This window comes from Lethenteron reissneri, chromosome 30, assembly GCF_015708825.2.
Source record: "Lethenteron reissneri isolate LAM-NWPU_2019-01 chromosome 30, ASM1570882v1, whole genome shotgun sequence".
Classification (NCBI taxonomy): Eukaryota; Metazoa; Chordata; class Hyperoartia; order Petromyzontiformes; family Petromyzontidae; genus Lethenteron; species Lethenteron reissneri.
The window spans coordinates 11,595,843-11,612,784 of NC_083808.1; the positions used below are offsets into that span (position 1 = coordinate 11,595,843).

The 16,942-nt window shown below is 46.2% G+C and overlaps 1 protein-coding gene across 1 annotated transcript in view; it reads right to left on the reverse strand.

The window, feature by feature from the left end:
• LOC133349529 (dynein axonemal heavy chain 3-like) overlaps positions 1–16,942 on the reverse strand; it is a 622,240-nt gene that overhangs the window by 73,663 nt on the left and 531,635 nt on the right. The window contains 3 exon segments of the mRNA XM_061563065.1: positions 2,508–2,672; positions 3,808–3,915; positions 7,232–7,390. Of these exon segments, the coding sequence (XP_061419049.1) occupies positions 2,508–2,672; positions 3,808–3,915; positions 7,232–7,390 (432 nt within the window).

Genomic DNA, 16,942 nt, shown 5'->3' on the forward strand with positions numbered 1-16,942 from the left:
GATTTCCTAAATCTGGAAAATCATCATATTTTAATCGCTGGATGCTTATAATGATGTTAAACAAGGTTGAAAAAAAACTGCTCATATCTGGTCTTAAATTAATGGGTTAGGATTAACAAAAGTGGTGCTAACTTAGTAAATGGCCTGGTGGTACAAACAATCATTTTACAGCAAAATTAGACCACAGTTGATACCATCGGGCTATAAAAAATCCCAGTAACATATGAAGACGAGAGCGGAAGGCGTAAATGTGTGCGTGTATGTGTGAGTGCACGTGCTCATACAAATGCAATGATTATTCTTTCTTGTTAAACTGTTGTGGCAAATTCTACAAAATGGGTATTTATCTATTGAGGCTGGTAAAAGGCAAGTGACAGAGTGTATAACACGCACACACAGAGACGTCTGAAGGGGCCTCAGAGCCATTTGTTGGCTCAGGGCATCTATTATGCTAAATCAGCCCCAGACGGCACCAAATTCAAATGAGATGCTGTCAACGCTGGCCCCATTGTGGCTGTCCGTGATGGAGATGGCACTGCACGGCGAGGGAAGCCGTGCACAGTGTGACCTTAACTCAACTCACAAGACCAAGGAAATATGATTAACCTACCGCACGTTCATGTTTCAAATATTTTCTTTGAAACGACTGATGATTTTACTCATTTGTAAATACATATTTGAAAGTTTAACACGTAGGCTTTCGCGACCAATATTATTAATATAAAAAAATATCTGCACAATCCTGGCGAATCACCTGATGAAGCTGGATGTAATTACCAACATGCTCAAATTGGACTGGTTGTGGCTTTGCTCTCCAACACACCGGTGTGCTGAGGTAGTAACTAAGTAGCATGGTTGTTTTTTTACATGACAAACTTTACTAATTGATGTGTCGGGTGGTGGAGGGTTAACGACACATTAATACTTACGCGATCTTATGAATTTTTTTTTATTGTGAACATATCTGAAATATATTCACGTGATACTTCAGAGGTATCTGCGAAAGCTGAGGGGGCTAATACTGCACCATGTCAGACCACTGCTGGGTTTGAATGCTGCCAGTAACCTGCAATTAAACTAGATTCATAAACGTAGTGAGTTCATGCTCGTTAAGTAATTAAGAGTGGAGTGGTGCTCCTCTCCATTGGCAACCCACAGCCAGAGGTGGGAATTCTACATTCGTATGGCTGGGGCAGTCTCTCCAAAAATACAACCAAATATTCAATGATGATGGGGAATTTTTGTAAAATAGCAGAGAAAACAGGTAGAGATGCAGCCCTGCAGTTGTTTTCTCGTGCCACTGTTAACGGAGGGGCCTCTGCAAGAGGGAGCTCTCGAGAGGATATTTGGCCTACTCTTCTACGCTTACCAGACCCATACTTTAACCCCACCACATGTTACCTGTATGTTGAACATCTTTCACACTGTACATAGCCAACCGCGCTAATCGGAGGTGTGCGGGAAGAACAACAAACTATACGCAAAAATCTTCTTGGTTCTTTCGGTAAAGTCACGTAAAAGGGAAATAATAAAATAAATAAAAATACAAATTTATTTTATTTCTTATTTTATTGTGTTTTATTTGTATTACTTTATTACTTCCCTTCTATGTGACTTTACGAAAGAACCAAGAAGATGAATCCCTGCAGTCACGAAAGCTTTAAAATCGAAATTTATACACAAAAAGTAGTTCAAGGAAATTTGTTTTCAATCCAGATTTAAAAGTGCACAGCTCCAGTAACTTCCAAATATCGGAAGGAGGAGCGTTTCAGACGTCTGCAGAAGCGCATTTTAAAGAGTGTGATCCAGTGATCGTCTTTGTTCGATGGCCAGCTTAACTGACGAGGTGTGACGTTACCCATGTACTGTATACTGCTAGACAGCCAGAGGCGAGGAATGCAAGAAACTTGCACCATTGTTTCAACTTCTACTGCCGGGAAATCGAACCGGCGACCTATGGATTTCAAGTCCAGCGAGCTGTACCTACATATGTGTATGTATTTATGTAGTGTAACGGTTAGCACGTTGCGCTATGAACCTGGTGACCCGAGTTCGATTCCCAATTACGGCCAACACCAGTGATGAGATGATAATCTGAACTGGTCATGGACCTCCCCTAGGTAGACTCAGCCTCAAATGAGTACCTGGTGCAGTGTGTAAACATCGCCACTGGGGAAACAAAAGCAGTCGGGCATGGTGCTGGCCACCCAAACCCATCGTGTGCCGTGCCGGCCTTCATAGGTGCTCGCTAACAGCACTCGCCCCAACAGTTTGTTAATGTTATTCGGGGGATCGTTGTCGTCTTCATATTGATGTTGAACCTCTTTCACACCGTACGTAGCCAACCCTGCTAATCGGAGGTGCTTGACCCTTACACCGCTGTGGCAGCGTCCCTCCTACCCCCAGTGGGTGGCGAGGCGGTGGGGAGGGGGGGAGGCTTGCTCAGCCGCAGTCGAGCGACGGCTGCTCCGAGCGAGGGGCGGCTGGCGCCCGCTCGGCTCGCTCACCTTGGCCACTTTGTCGTAGACCTCGGTGGCACGAACCCAACTGCAGAGGCCCTCGCACGCCGAAGACACATTACGGATCACGTTCGGCTGGAACTCGGGGTTGCCGATGTAGTCGCGGCGGACCTGCGCGATCACTTTCGGTGGGATGTTGTCCTTGTCGAACTCCTGCAAAGTTGGGAGGAAAAAAAATATAACCGAAGGAATATGTTGTTTATATTTTTAAAAAACGAAGTAGAAAGGAATACTAAGCTTTTCGTTGTGCCGCCCGCTCCAGTAATATCCAAATTGTGCTTTCAGAGTCATGGCACGAGCCACAGCAGGACGCAGTGAATACCCTGTGGCACAGAATGGCCTCAGGATTTAAAATAACAAAATAATTTTTGCTTCCATTGACCTCTCTATCCACACTCGGGGTGGGCACTTTTTGTATGTACCCTGCAAAGACTGTTCATCGTATGTTGATCAAACAAAAAAATGTAATGCTTATTACTTAAATATATCTAAATTAAGCTAAGCAAAAACTAAATTCAATGTTTTTTTTTTTGTTGAGTCAGTAATTGGAGTCTACTTATGCAGAAGAGGGGGTTTACCAAATGAGTTTGCAAAGCAGCACTAGGCTAATGTAGAGATGTCTTGTAACCTACATTTAATTATCTAAAATGATTTTTTGTTGTTTAAGGTTTATTTAAAACAGAAATGAATATGCGAAGGAAAACACACGTGAGGGGTCAATTATTTGGGGGGTCACAAGACATCTGGACGACCCTGTACACCACTTACAGTAATAAAATCTGGGACAGATATTAGTTTCCCGCTATCATGAGTAAATAAAAACATTTTGGAGCTGATCCTTACACAAGACCTGAAGAGACCTGAACCGTAGGCGGCATCTGCCAATGAGGCACCCCAATCAATAGGGCTGAGTGAATTATTTACAACAGGTAAATAACAAACGACATCGCAACGGGCTGAGAGACAACTCAACATTTTTAATAGAAAAGCAACTGTGAGTCTCAAGGGTAATCCTTGAGACTTGACACGTATGCGGTATCATATGTGGACACATTTGCATAATGACAGACAGAGAACAGTATTTTGTATCATTTTCCCTTCGCTTTCTTTTTCTTAAAATGCTCAGGATGACCTTGCCGGCTCGCATCACGGAGACTCTTGAGGGGCAGTTATCTACGGAGGACACACGGGTGCAGGTCTACGTTGCACACATTTATCTTTGCTGCTGTCAAGCCCTGGGCAAAAACAGTTTCTGACAAATGAAGAGGATTTAATTACTGAGCGCTACCTTCAGGGATTCCAAAAACTTCATATCTCCCAGCATTTTCTTGGACGACGGCCAGTAATCGTCCACCATCTTGCCATTTGCATCAGTCTTCTTCTCCGGTTTTATACCCTGAAATAAATAGGCAAAGCGTAAATTAAACAGGTCAGTTCTATAAATAATATCAACGTCAAAAAGTTTGTGAAAAGCAATCTATTTCCCTCAAGGAAATCACGACATTTTTTTAAAATTAAGATGGGATGATAAGGCATTGTACGGCAGAATCTTTTTTTTCTTTCGGAAATGTTCAATGAAAGCGTTCAAATGGATGCCAAAACACGTTCAGGATGCTGCTGAGCAGGACATGGCGTAGGATGCTTCTCCGTGCACTCCAAATGTCACTCCTCAACAAGCACGTGCTTAAACAGAGTCTGTGAGTCGAATGTTGAAAGGAGTACACTTATAATAGCAATTACTGCACTTTGGAATCTGGTCATGAGCATTCATTTGAACACCAAATCCTGACGTAGAAATACTACGAGGAAATTACAGCTTTAGCGCTGTGATTTGTATTTTAAATTTTCAGTTATCATTCGATAAAAAAATATAACTGTCAAAATATGCGGTATATATTAAATGAAAATAAGTAAAGTAATTATACTCAAAAGTACGTATTGATTCACCTGATTTCTGGTCACTAGACACAACCTCGAACAGGTTTTCCTAACCACTGGTCCTCGCAATTCACCACAGCACTGCAGGTCCAGGTTTATCAGTGTTATCTAAATACAAGTTAAGTGGAACACGCCTGCATATGTTTGACGATTGCTAATCACATCTGATGTGGAGAGTGCCGATTCAAAGTGGGGGCACTACCGAGATTAAATTCGACAAAGATAATGATCCCTCATAAAGCCTTAGCAGAGCATTATCGAGCACCAGGAAAGGTCTGCCAAGGCCTAAATGAAAGGGGTTTCTGTCGCTGGGCACACATACACACGATCTCTGTCTTATATGAGAGAACAAACTCTGTCACATGGGACACACACACACACTGAAGATCTCTCCTTTGTTGAGGTGCCATGCCCTGGCTTTCCAAAAGAATGTGGTACAGTATATCTGGACTCCCCCTGTTCTCTCTGTGTAGTATGGTGCCAGCCTGAGAGGGCCACGGTACGCGATGCATTGTCATCGCGGCCACCCTGTAGGCGGGTATAGCACCAGCCCTAGCGAGGCTTGGTGTTGCGCTGGGATAGCACGGGCACCACGCACTGCAGTGTAGTGCGGGCCCCCACGAGGGGGAGCGGGAGAGTGTCAGCCCAGGAACAGGGTTTCCACGGGCCATGGCACTCTGGTTGACCCCGCAGACACGTGATCTAGAGTGTCCACAGAGAAGGCCCCAGGTGGGGGGGCTAGGGGGTGAGTACGTGTCCGGGGAGAGCTCTCGAGAGGGATCGAGAGGGAGCTAGAAGGCTCCAGAAGGCGGGCGGGGCAGAGGGCGGAGCAGCCCCGACCCGTAGGGGGATATAAGGCGGGTCCCTAAGAGGGACCGGGGTCGCTGCATCTTACAAGCTGAAGCTCCACGTCCACAAGCTGAAGCTCTACATCCTGCAAGACATCAACACGTGGCCGAGGCCCCGAGTGAGAGGGCCTAACCCAGGGGTCGGCAACCAAAATAACAAGAAGAGCCATTTCTTTCCAATTCGGTACAAAATTCAGTATTTCAAGAGCCGCAATGCATCTGAGTACATACGTACATATCGTCAAGAAGCAGCCCGTAAAGAGCCGCATGCGGCTCCGGAGCCGCAGGTTGCCGACCCCTGGCCTAACCCTTCGTAGCTGTAACTCCTCAGTATAGCGTAGTTAGCTGGGTGGTCACCACCTTAGGCTGTATCTGGTGAAGGGGCAGTTACCCCTTTGTGTTAACAGGTTGATGTTACAATAAAAGTGTTGCCTCTAAAGAACAACGTCTGCGACTCAGTTGGACTCACTACATCTGTATGGGATAGTCCTGCCACCTCGCACGCTTCGGTTTTCTCCAGGTACTCCGGTTTCCTCCGACGTGCAAACTCTCATTAATTGAAACTAGATTCGAATTGGCCATGGACACCTTCATACATAGAAGACTGCAGAGCTCGGGGACAAATTTGGCGCCTGCTCACCGCCTGGCTACCTTTCCCACTTGTCCGTGTTTCCTTGCTCCTCTGGGTCGTTCTCTCTCCACGAGAGTGAGCGAATGCTGATCTGTGCATTTAAAGTTGATATTATTATAACTTTAAATCAACACGCTCTGCGCCACACGGGACGCAAACGTACACATATGCACTTAACGTCTCAATCTTAATTTGAATCAGCACTCTCGATGTCATTCAGGTGTGTTTAGCAATCTTCGGGTGCATGCAGCGTGTAATGACTTAATTTAAATTGGAACGGAGGAGATTGGTAAACATGAACAGACAGAGACCACAGTGGGTCACATGGACTGGAATTTGAGAAACTCTGATGTAGAAAAGTTAAATTGAAGTTATGTTTCTACGTACATTACTCTTTTCTAAAGCGTTCGCACAAAAGACCCACTTCTACACATAATGCACCAAAAATAACACATTAGCTACGTGCGCGAATATATTACGTGCAATACATCAGAGAGACAAAACAACCCCAGTTTGTTTAACGGACAATCTGAGAAAGTGCTGCTAGCTAAGCATCTATTTCTAGCCAGGTGCTTATTAGCGAGGGCATTGCCAGCACCACATCAGACTGCAACCGGTCAGGTGCTGACGTTTACATCTCCTACCAAGATACAGTACTCAATGTAAGGTGAGCCAACCAGGATGAGAGCTCGGCTAAGTCCAGACGGCAATTGCGAATGGTGATGTACATTGCTGATGATCATCCACTTGCTGAGGTAGGCTGTCCTGGAAATGTTGTGACTCTTCCCGCAACATCAAAAAATACAAGTGCCGGTTTCCTGTCAGCTGCATAACAATGCACCACTCAACACAATGCACTTACATGTAGTGCCATCCTCCTCTTGCGGCATTTAAGACATTAATGTCCCCGCGATAAATCCTGGTGTTTTTTTCACCACTTGGGCGCAACAGTGAGAGCAGTTTAACACGTAGGCTTTCACGACCAATATTATCCGTAATAAAGGTTTTTGGCTATAAATCGCACGATGAAGTGGATTGTAAACACCAGCAAAACGTCGTACCCAAATTGTAGATGTTGTGGGTTTACTCTCCAACACACCGGTGTGCTGAAATAGTAACGAATTCGCACGTTTCATTGACGTGCCAAACCTTACTAATTGGCTATGTAGGGTGGTGGTGGGTTTAACGACACATTAATATTTACGCGATCTAACCCCAAAAAAAAACGTATTATGGACAGTGAGAACGACCGCGTGTCGTGGGGAGGAGGTGGTGGGTGGGGGTCAAAGGCCGACCTTCAGAACGCAGATTGCGGCGAGGGTGAGACGCACTCCGGACGGCGGGTTCTGCATGGTCTTCACGAGCGTGATGTCGCTCGACTTGAGCGTGTCGAGCGCGGCGATAGCGGCGTTGAGGGCAGGCGTCGCGATGCTCAGCTTCTCCAGGCACTCATCCTGCATCACGCGCCAGCAACGCAGCCAAGGTGTGTCAGATATCTAGCAACTCGCTATATTTTTTTTTATTTCACCCAGCTAAGGCCCGCTGAGTTTTAGAGCTCTTTTTCAGAAGCGAGCTGGCTATCGCACATGAAAAAAAACCACGGGATCGCAGGGAGAACATGCAAACTCCAAATATATAGGTGTCAGGGTTCGGTATAGAACCACTGACTTCCTCCTTGGCGCCACGTGAACAAAGTGTGGCCACTGTGCCGCTAAGCCCATTTGAGCACAAACAATGATCATAAGACTAATGCAGTTTAACACGCAGTAAGTAGGCTTGCGCGACCAATATTATTCATAATAAAGGTGTTTGGGTTAGATCGCGTAAGTATAAATGTGTCGTAGCCCTCCTTCACCTGACACAGCCAGTAAGGTTTGTCACGTAAACAACGCGCCAATTAGTTTACTACTTCAGCCATACCGTTGTGTTGGAGAGTAAATCCACAACGTTTACAATTTGAGTACGACGTTTCGCTGGTAATTACATCCGCCATCATCGCTCTTTATTATGAATAATATTGGTCGCAAAACGTCGTACTCAAATTGTAAACGTTGTGGATTTACTCTCCAACATAAACGGCGGGAGAAAGGACCAGAGGTGGGACAAAGTCATTGTTATGCAAGTCCAAGTCGAGTCTGAAGTCATCAAATTCATGACTCGAGTCTGACTCGAGTCCAAGTCACATGACTCGAGTCCACACCTCAGAGGTGGGACAAAGTCATTGTTATGCAAGTCCAAGTCGAGTCTGAAGTCATCAAATTCATGACTCGAGTCTGACTCGAGTCCAAGTCACATGACTCGAGTCCACACCTCTGGAAAGGACACCTGGTCGTGATCATGGTCCTTGGTTGTAGAGAAAAGAAGGTTGTGAGTCACGCTGTTTCTACTGTGAGCTGCAGTGCAGGGTGACGGACGCATAGAGAAATACAGTGGACGAGCAAAAGTAGAGGTGGCGTATAGTGGCACAGGCAGGCAAGCTTACGGCTGACCCCGCTGCTGCTGCTGGCAATGATTAGAAGCCAGTGGAGCGAGTGGAGGGAGGCGAGAAAATATAGAATGTGACTGGGGATAAGGAAAAACGTGGCCGAGATGGTTTTGCAAACCGTTGGGAGTTTCTTGAGGTTACTCGATGAAGTTCAAATAGAGTTGCAGTAGTTGAGTGGAGATCCCACTATGCTGCCAGTGTAGGTGTTGGTGGTGATGAGTGTAAAGAACAGAGGTCCCACCCACAACGTTGAGGAGAGTCTTGTGGAGACAATATCAAATGCAATACATGGTAGTTTTGTTTTGGTTTCATTACATGGGCTTCATATGCTAACTCAAATGTAGCAAATGGACAAATACATATGACCATATTTTTTAATTGTAATACTAAGCCTATTAAAATAACTACGTGATAGGAAATTTGTATTTATACATTTTGGATTTAAATGTAACCACATCACTACATGCTCGACACAACAGTGGGCATTTATATTTTTTACAGAGCGAACGAGTCAGATATAGGCAGATGAAAAAGGGAAGGCCTTCAGCCTGAACATAAACGGGTGGCAGGGCATCGACAACACAGAAGGCAGAGGGAGAGAGTTGCAGACTACAGGGGCTTAAAAACACATTCCTGCGGGGTTGCTCGGTCAATGGCCAGGATCAATAGCGGCGTGGTGTATTCCGCAAATATGCCCGACTGTGAGGGCGGGCACAAGCCAGCGTGAGTAGGTTAAACGTTGAGTTTTATAAAGGCACCACGGGGTGACCAGCCCCTCCCCACCCAGCCCCACCCCACCCCTCCCACCCCCACCCAGCCCCTCCCCACCCTCCCCACCCAGCCCCTCCCCACCCTCCCCACCCAGCCCCACCCTCCCCAAACCAGCCCCTCCCCACCCTCCCCTCCCCACCCAGCCCCTCCCCACCCTCTCCTCTCCACCCAGCCCCACCACTCCCATTTTTGGATGCACGACGGACGGACACAATAATCCGCTGTGGGCTGGTGGAACCAGGTGGTTCCTCCCAGTAAAACAACACTTCGTATACCCAATTCATGCATGTTACATGAGCTTGAAGAATCGATAGCAATGAAATAACTGATATATCGCCCCGCTCTGAATGAAAGTCGTGCAATTCAGATTGTGGTAATGTGCTGCATAATGTGCAGTGTTTGGTCACCATCAACCAGTGCAAATAACTGTCATGTTGGCTTTCCCTGGGTTGTCGTTATGGGCCATCCATTTAGTACGTTACGCATGGAGGGGGGAAGGGGGGTTAACCCAAATGCGTAGCTTGCGTATGGGGGCTCTACTGACAATGTGCGTACGCATAGGAAACGGGGGGGGGGGGCGAAGCCTCGATAATAATTTGTCTACATTGGCCTTCAAATTAGTTAGTCCGTCGGGTGGACTATCCGTTTGCTTAAACACGTTAATATTATTAATCCTTGATCGTTTCTGCGTGGATTAAATATCGGCCGTTCTATAGGATTCGGGGGGGGGGGGGGGGTGGTGCGTCAAACGTACGTATACAGGTGCGTACCTACTCAATGGATGGCCCCTTACTCTGTTTTCATAATTTCACAATTAAACGTCAACTCAAGTTCAAGTGTCTCCTTGACCAAACACGCAAGGGGATCATGGTCATCTCCAGTGGCAGCCCTAACCCAGTGGTCGAACTTCCACAGCCCTAAATTTCTATTTAAAGCTTTCGTGACTGCAGGGATTCATCTTCTTGGTTCTTTCGGTAAAGTCACGTAGAAGGGAAGTCATAAAATAATAAAAATAAAACAGAATAAAATAAAAGCCCTTTGGTGGACATAAGTGTGCCCATAGGGTGACTGCTTTTGACATCATTTGTATATAAACCTCAGATAAAATAATTTAATTTTCATGATGGATTGCACCAATGCGACTACGGGTTGTGTACTCTTACCAACAGCACCGAAAGCACCACTCTATGAGCATGATTAGTCACGTACGGGGCGAAAGAAGTTCAACATAAATACAGACGTGTTTATGGCGCATCTATAGTTTATATAACACTTAACTCATCAGTAGCGCCACTGTGGAGAATGCAAGTAACAAAATAGATCATCAGACGCCGCCTTTATACAGCTGTCTCTTCACGTAATAAATGTTAGTACATTTATAGCAAACCTTCTGGGAGTGCATAATTTTTGCAGCATTTGTTAAAAAGAAGCACGTTCAAGTCTGGATTCAATGCACATTGCCTCATTAGCCCTGCTTGAATCAGACTTTCTTGAATCAATGCTGGTGAACTGCCAGATGCTACAGTATATTTATGCCGTTATACCTCATAGTACACAGTCATTATGCACTGCCATCGAGTATTATTGGTAAGGACAAATAAAGGCAGGATTCCATTCTGTATCTCCTCATACAAATAAAGAAAACATGTGTTTTTTCGAAAACAAGCCTGACGCAGCTAATAAGAACTTAAAGGTCGAAACTGCTCTATATATTTCTTGTTTAAACAAATGCTGATTTTAAGCTTTCGTGACTGCAGGATTCACCTGATGACGGACGCTTGTGTTGCGACCGAAACGTCGTGTTTTCTTTTAATATTTTTTCTATCTACGTGACTTTACCGAAAGAACCAGAGAGTATAAACAAATGCTGATTAATAATATTGGTCTGGACGAAAACATACTATTTACTTTGAATGGATTCTGCATATTATTAAATTGACCTTTTGATTTCGATTTAAAGCTTTCGTGACTGCAGGGATTTATCTTATTGGTTCTTTCGGTAAAGTCACGTAGAAGGGAAAGACACTGTTCTTCAGTGTCTTTCCGACAGACCTGTTCTTCACCTGAGGACGGCTGCTTGCGTTGTGGCCGAAACGTCGTGAGAATTATTTTATTGTTTTATTTTTATTATTTTATTATTTCCCTTCTACGTGACTTTACCAAAAGAACCAAGAAGATGACCTTTTGATGTTGCTTACAACTGAAATCCCGCACCAAGGGAATCGTCTCAGTGCCATTCACCAAGTTCTCTCACAGCTATTAACCCTCTAAACCACTCCAAAGTATGTCGTTGTATATGTAGTGGTGATACGCGCTGGCAGTAGGGATCGTGTGGCAGCGCGTGGTGATTGGCTGTGTCGGTGACGCGCGCTGACGGTGAGGGATCATAGGGCAGCGCGGGGTCATGGGTTATGTGGTGGTGATTGGCTGTGTGTTGGTGACGCGCGCTGACAGGGAGTGATCGTGTGGCAGCGCGGGGTGATTGGTTGTGTGGTGGTAACACGCGCTGGGAAAACGGATCGTGTGGCAGCGCGTCGTGATTGGCCGACTAGGTTGGATGCTCACATCGCGGTCCGCATAGGCTCCGTCTCCTCGGGAGCGGAGGGCTATATAAGGCGGTGCGCACGGGCGCTCGGGGAGTTGGTGACCAGTGAAGACAGAAGACGGAGAAGGCAGAGGTAGGGCCCTGAGACCCCTAGTCCCGCTGTCCTTGTAAGGGCCGGGACCCTGTGTGGCTCAGAGGCGGGACCCGGGGCCGGACGTCCGTGTGAGGGCCGGGCCACGGGACCCAGTGGTCGTGACCCATACCCAAGCTGGGGTGGGTCTGTAGGTTCCCCTGGAAGCTACGGGGCTGGAGAGCCCGTGTGTGTGTAGCCGGGTGGAACGGGTAGCGTGAGCTGTAGTGTCCACACGAGTTATTGTGGCTAAGGAAGAGCTGTAGTTGTCCACACGTGTCATTGTGCCCAAGGAAAGAGTTAATAAAGTGTGCTACCCGTCAAGTGGTCTCCCGCCGTAATTTACAATATTACATATATATCACTGCATCTTGATAATTTATTCGTATCATGAGTATGATTCTTCTTGGTTCTTTCGGTCAAGTCACGTAGAATGGAAATAATAAAATAATAAAAAATAAGTGAGAATTGTTTTATTACGTTTTATTTATTTTTATTATTTTATTATTTCCATTCTACGTGACTTTACCAAAAGAACCAAGAAGATGAATCCCTGCAGTCACGAAAGCTTTAAATCGAAAAATTTGTATGATTGTTTATACCCAGGGAAGCCTTACTGAGTCTTTTAGACTGTTCCAGGAGGCTCCTCTCGAATATGTGTAACAGAGGTGACGTTGCCACGTGTGATCCCAAGTCAGTAATTTTAAGGTCAGCAGCTTTTCGGGCATTGGGATGTTTGTAACGCAATATCGGCTGTCGGAGGAAACGGGAGAGCCCGTAGGTCACCCATGCAGAACAGGGGGACAGAACACACGACTCCACGAGAAAGTGGGGGATTAAACCTGGGCCCTTCTTGCTGTGAGGCACGAGTGTTAACCACTGCACCACCCTTGCCATGGCAATCCTAAGAACATTCATTGTTTGCGCGGCACGTCCATGTCAAGTCTCGTTTACGAATACAACGAGCGAGCGATCGTGCATTTTTCAACGACGCCACGGATGATCGCGATCGCTCGACATTGATGCCATGTTGCAGCTCACTGTGTTGTGTGTAAAGTCACCGACACCACGTGAGGGAAAGGCAGAGCGGTCTCCCTGTGAGCTTCTAGAAGCAAGCAGCCAGGCTGTAGTCATGGGATAGACAACGTGGTGGATCAGTTCAGACAAAGAGCCCGTTGCGTGCCCTTTTCTTGTGTCTTCAAGTCAGTTTTTGTTTGAATTATTAATGACAAAGTGCTGAAGCAACATTGACGTTTAAAGTGGTTGCCGTTATCCTTGAATACACGGCCATTATTAAACGTGTTGTTTAATTAGCATGTGTTAATTGCAACGGCTATCATTGTTAATTATCGTTATTACCCATCACTCAATGGGTTAAAGAGATGGCGCAGTGGTTCATGCACCGTTTTACGAACCTGGCGACCTGAGTTTTAATTCCGGACTCAATTAACAGCGTTAGCAAATTACATTTTAACCGGACCTTCCCCCCGATCCCCAGTTTCACCAACCTGTACTGATGAGTGCGGTGAAGTGATGTGCAAACAAGCCCCAAACGTTCACAACATGAGGAGGATTTCTTCCAGCAGCGGTTTGAAAAAGGGCTGCGATTATTATATATCATTCCTTCAGAGCATAGCCAGCGTGTGACCCATTGCGATGGCATCCGCGTGAACTGCTCTTGGCTGCCATACGCCGGGGTCTCGATTGATTTTGTTTGATTCCACGGATCACGAGGAGGAGCGATCAAAGTGGGGACGCGGCGCCATTCACTTTGAGGGTCGCGGTCCCAATTCGAACGCCGATCGACAACTCAAGCGCCCAATTGTTATCATCGTCATTATTAATAATTATCACGGTTATTACGTATTCTTTTTTTCACCATCACCAATGCAGCATTCTATAATGTATCATGCATTTCTACGACGCCTGTTCAAGGCTTACCTGCCATTGTTGTTTTTGTGCCGTCTCTACACAAACGACACGTGGCTGTAGATACTCACGCGGCTCAAATCGCGTCCACTGCAGCAAAGATTGCCTTCTGTGTGCAAGTGTGTGTGTGTGGCAACACTCGTTCGCTGGCGATATAGATGCCTTGAGGATGGGTGCGCAAACACTGCCGGACAGCCGATTGCACACCATCATCACTTTTGAATTTAATATCACTGAGGTAATGTCCCTTGAAGGAACATTGCATAATCACAAGATGATAAATCGTGGCTCTGGCAAGCATGGCGGAGGTGGAATCACAAGTGTGTAGCATGAAGGGTAGATTTGATATCATATTTCTGCATGTCAACTCGCGTTATTGAGCAATAATGCCAAACATGAAAATGATTCCAGCTGACAGATGCATGATGTAGGGCAAACTTCATTCCACAGATCTCGGTAATGTATTAATGTGTATCCCGTGCTGTACATTGCCGTGCCTACCACTGTTCAACTCACTTCTCTTGGATCAATACATGTGAAGCCAACTGGCAAGGCTGCACTTGATGAGTGGCTAGACAACAGCGACTGCCTTACGAACTTGTCCCCTCTATAGGAATGTGGAATTTCCGCTCCTGACTCAGGACCACTAGCGGAGAAAAAAATGTAAATGATTGTCAGGTCATTGCAAAAGAGTCTTTTAAAATAATGTCTCGTATGTACACCAACAAAATCATAGCCCTTACCTTTCAAATGTATAGCACACAATGCGATACGATAACTACCAAGTAGGTTTCACAGTTCTGCTCCACGGCTCTCCGATGTGTTTTGGGGTCGTGCCGCGCGTCCTTTGGCATGATGTCCAACGTTTCGCTCCAACTTTCTGGGAGCTTCTTCAGGAACTGAGCGGAGTGGCTCATGTTCTCCCCTCGACTGTACAAAGTTGACTGCTACTCGTGGCGTTCAATGTAGGCAGCCAATGCTACACATTCGCCTTTGTCCACTTGTGCGTAGAAAGCTGATCGCTTGGGCGTATTCGATGGTACCAATGGTGACAGAACACCCGGTAATACAAGCAGAAAACGCATCAGAGCGTGATACAAGAACCACACAAACAGCTACTCCACACTTTTAATGTGCGCGTGGAAGTCACAGCAATCGTCTGACGGTGGGCCCGTGCCTCGAAACTGATCATAACTCTCCGACAGTGCTCGCAGCGTTGAGAGTTCTGCACGACGCGTCCTAAGTCGTCAAGTCGCAGGGGCAATCTTTAACAAATTTCAGCAACGTTGATGTTTGTCATTTACAAAAGAATTTGTCACACAAAGCTGTTTCGCGGCGACAGAAAGTGCGTGACCATCTGTGACATACACAGAAAGCCCTCCACTGCGATGATATTATTCCATAGCAATGGGAGGTTGCTCTCTCTGCTCTGCTGTGCTCATTGTTTAGAACTCTCTGCTTCTGGCCATCCACACCCCCTTGTACCTCTCACCAAAGTTAAGTCTGGACTGGAGCCTGATTTCTCTGCATGTCACTGACCATTCAGCCCAAAATTGTCTTCTCACCTTGAATGTGGTTTGGCCTTCATTCCGTCGTGGTCCTACACCAGGGGTCTGCAACTTGCAGCTCTGGAGCAGCATGCTGCTCTTTAAGGAACTGCTCCGTGTCGTTATTTTATTAAGGACCACCGTCCTTAATAAATATTGAGTTTTTTCCCCACCGAATTCGAAAAAAATGTTCCTTCTTGTTATTTTGGTTGCCTATCCCCTGCCCTCGACCCTCCACTGTTCACCGAGTCAAAAAACGCCACCCCCTTCCACACCGCGCCCACCTGCACAGCCCTGATAACGCAGCCCCCATCGCATTGCCCCTTCATCACACGGAGTTGAAATCAGGTGCAGATTGTTTTACAGTGCCGAGTTGAACTGCCAATCGCATTGTTACGAGCACCTTACTTTCACGCATTGTTGTTCCAGTTTGAGTTACACCCGGTGCGGCCACCTGGATTCAAACCCGGGTGGTCGGCAGTGCGAGGTCAATGCTTTGACCTCTGAGCCACCAGAGCCGCCGTTCGGTCACCTCGGTTGTGATAGAAGAGTTCCATTCACTCGCACGACCACGGTGTCCCAGGAATCCTACAGCTGTAATATATTTGCAGCGCCTGTCGCATAGGAGCATAATTCACAGGTTAACCTTCAATGACCCTCGTATATTATCAATTTAAAAACGGCTACCATTTAAATTTGACAGCGTGGGTTTCACACATCCAAGGGCGACGCTCTACAGACGAGTGCTGCCTAACGTGGTTGCTTAGCGAGTGACATCCCTGACGGCGGCATTCCCCGCAGCAACGAGCGAATTTATTGGCGCGACGCATTGCAGCGCTGGGGTAATTGGGATTACACCAGCAGAGACGACAGCTACAGAGATGACAAATACAACAAATTGGTTACATATTCAAACCTGTAACAGCCTACGTGGAATTTAGGTAAAATGCATGACACTGCGCACGTGTCTCGTGGAAGGGATTTTGTTGTCTCACACACACATCCCTATTTATTTTAATGCAGAACATAACGCCTCACTACTCTGAATTGATTCTCTGCTTTGTGATAAAGGGTGTATAATCAGGTAGTTACACTGCATCAAAGAGTAGTGTACGGGGAAACACATGTAGTTTAGTAAAAACTTATTTAATGATCTAGCTGCAGTGAGTAAATAATTTAAGTTGTGGCTAAACACAGTAGATTGACAGTGGGCTGTAATAATGAACAGCACTTTGTCAATAAACTGTTGAGTGATGCAGTGTAACTGCCTGGCCATGAAGGTTGTTTCACCATACTTCACCATGCTAGCCAGTGCAGCTGGCTGAATGGGGAGCCCAGGACCACTTCATAACGTACTCGCCATGGCGATCACTGCTCTTCCACTCCGCCACCCCTTTTTAAAAGCCTCACCTCTTCTCCATTGACAATTCCCTTCTCTCTTCCCTCCCCTTGCCCCTCCACTCCTTCCCTGCCCTTTCGTGACCCCCTAAGTGCCCTCTGTTAGCGGTCACTCATTCCCCAGCCGTTGCACTGCTAAATTTTGTTTGCGCTTTTAAAACTATGCTAAAACGCCTTGAGCTAAGGCACTCTATGAATATA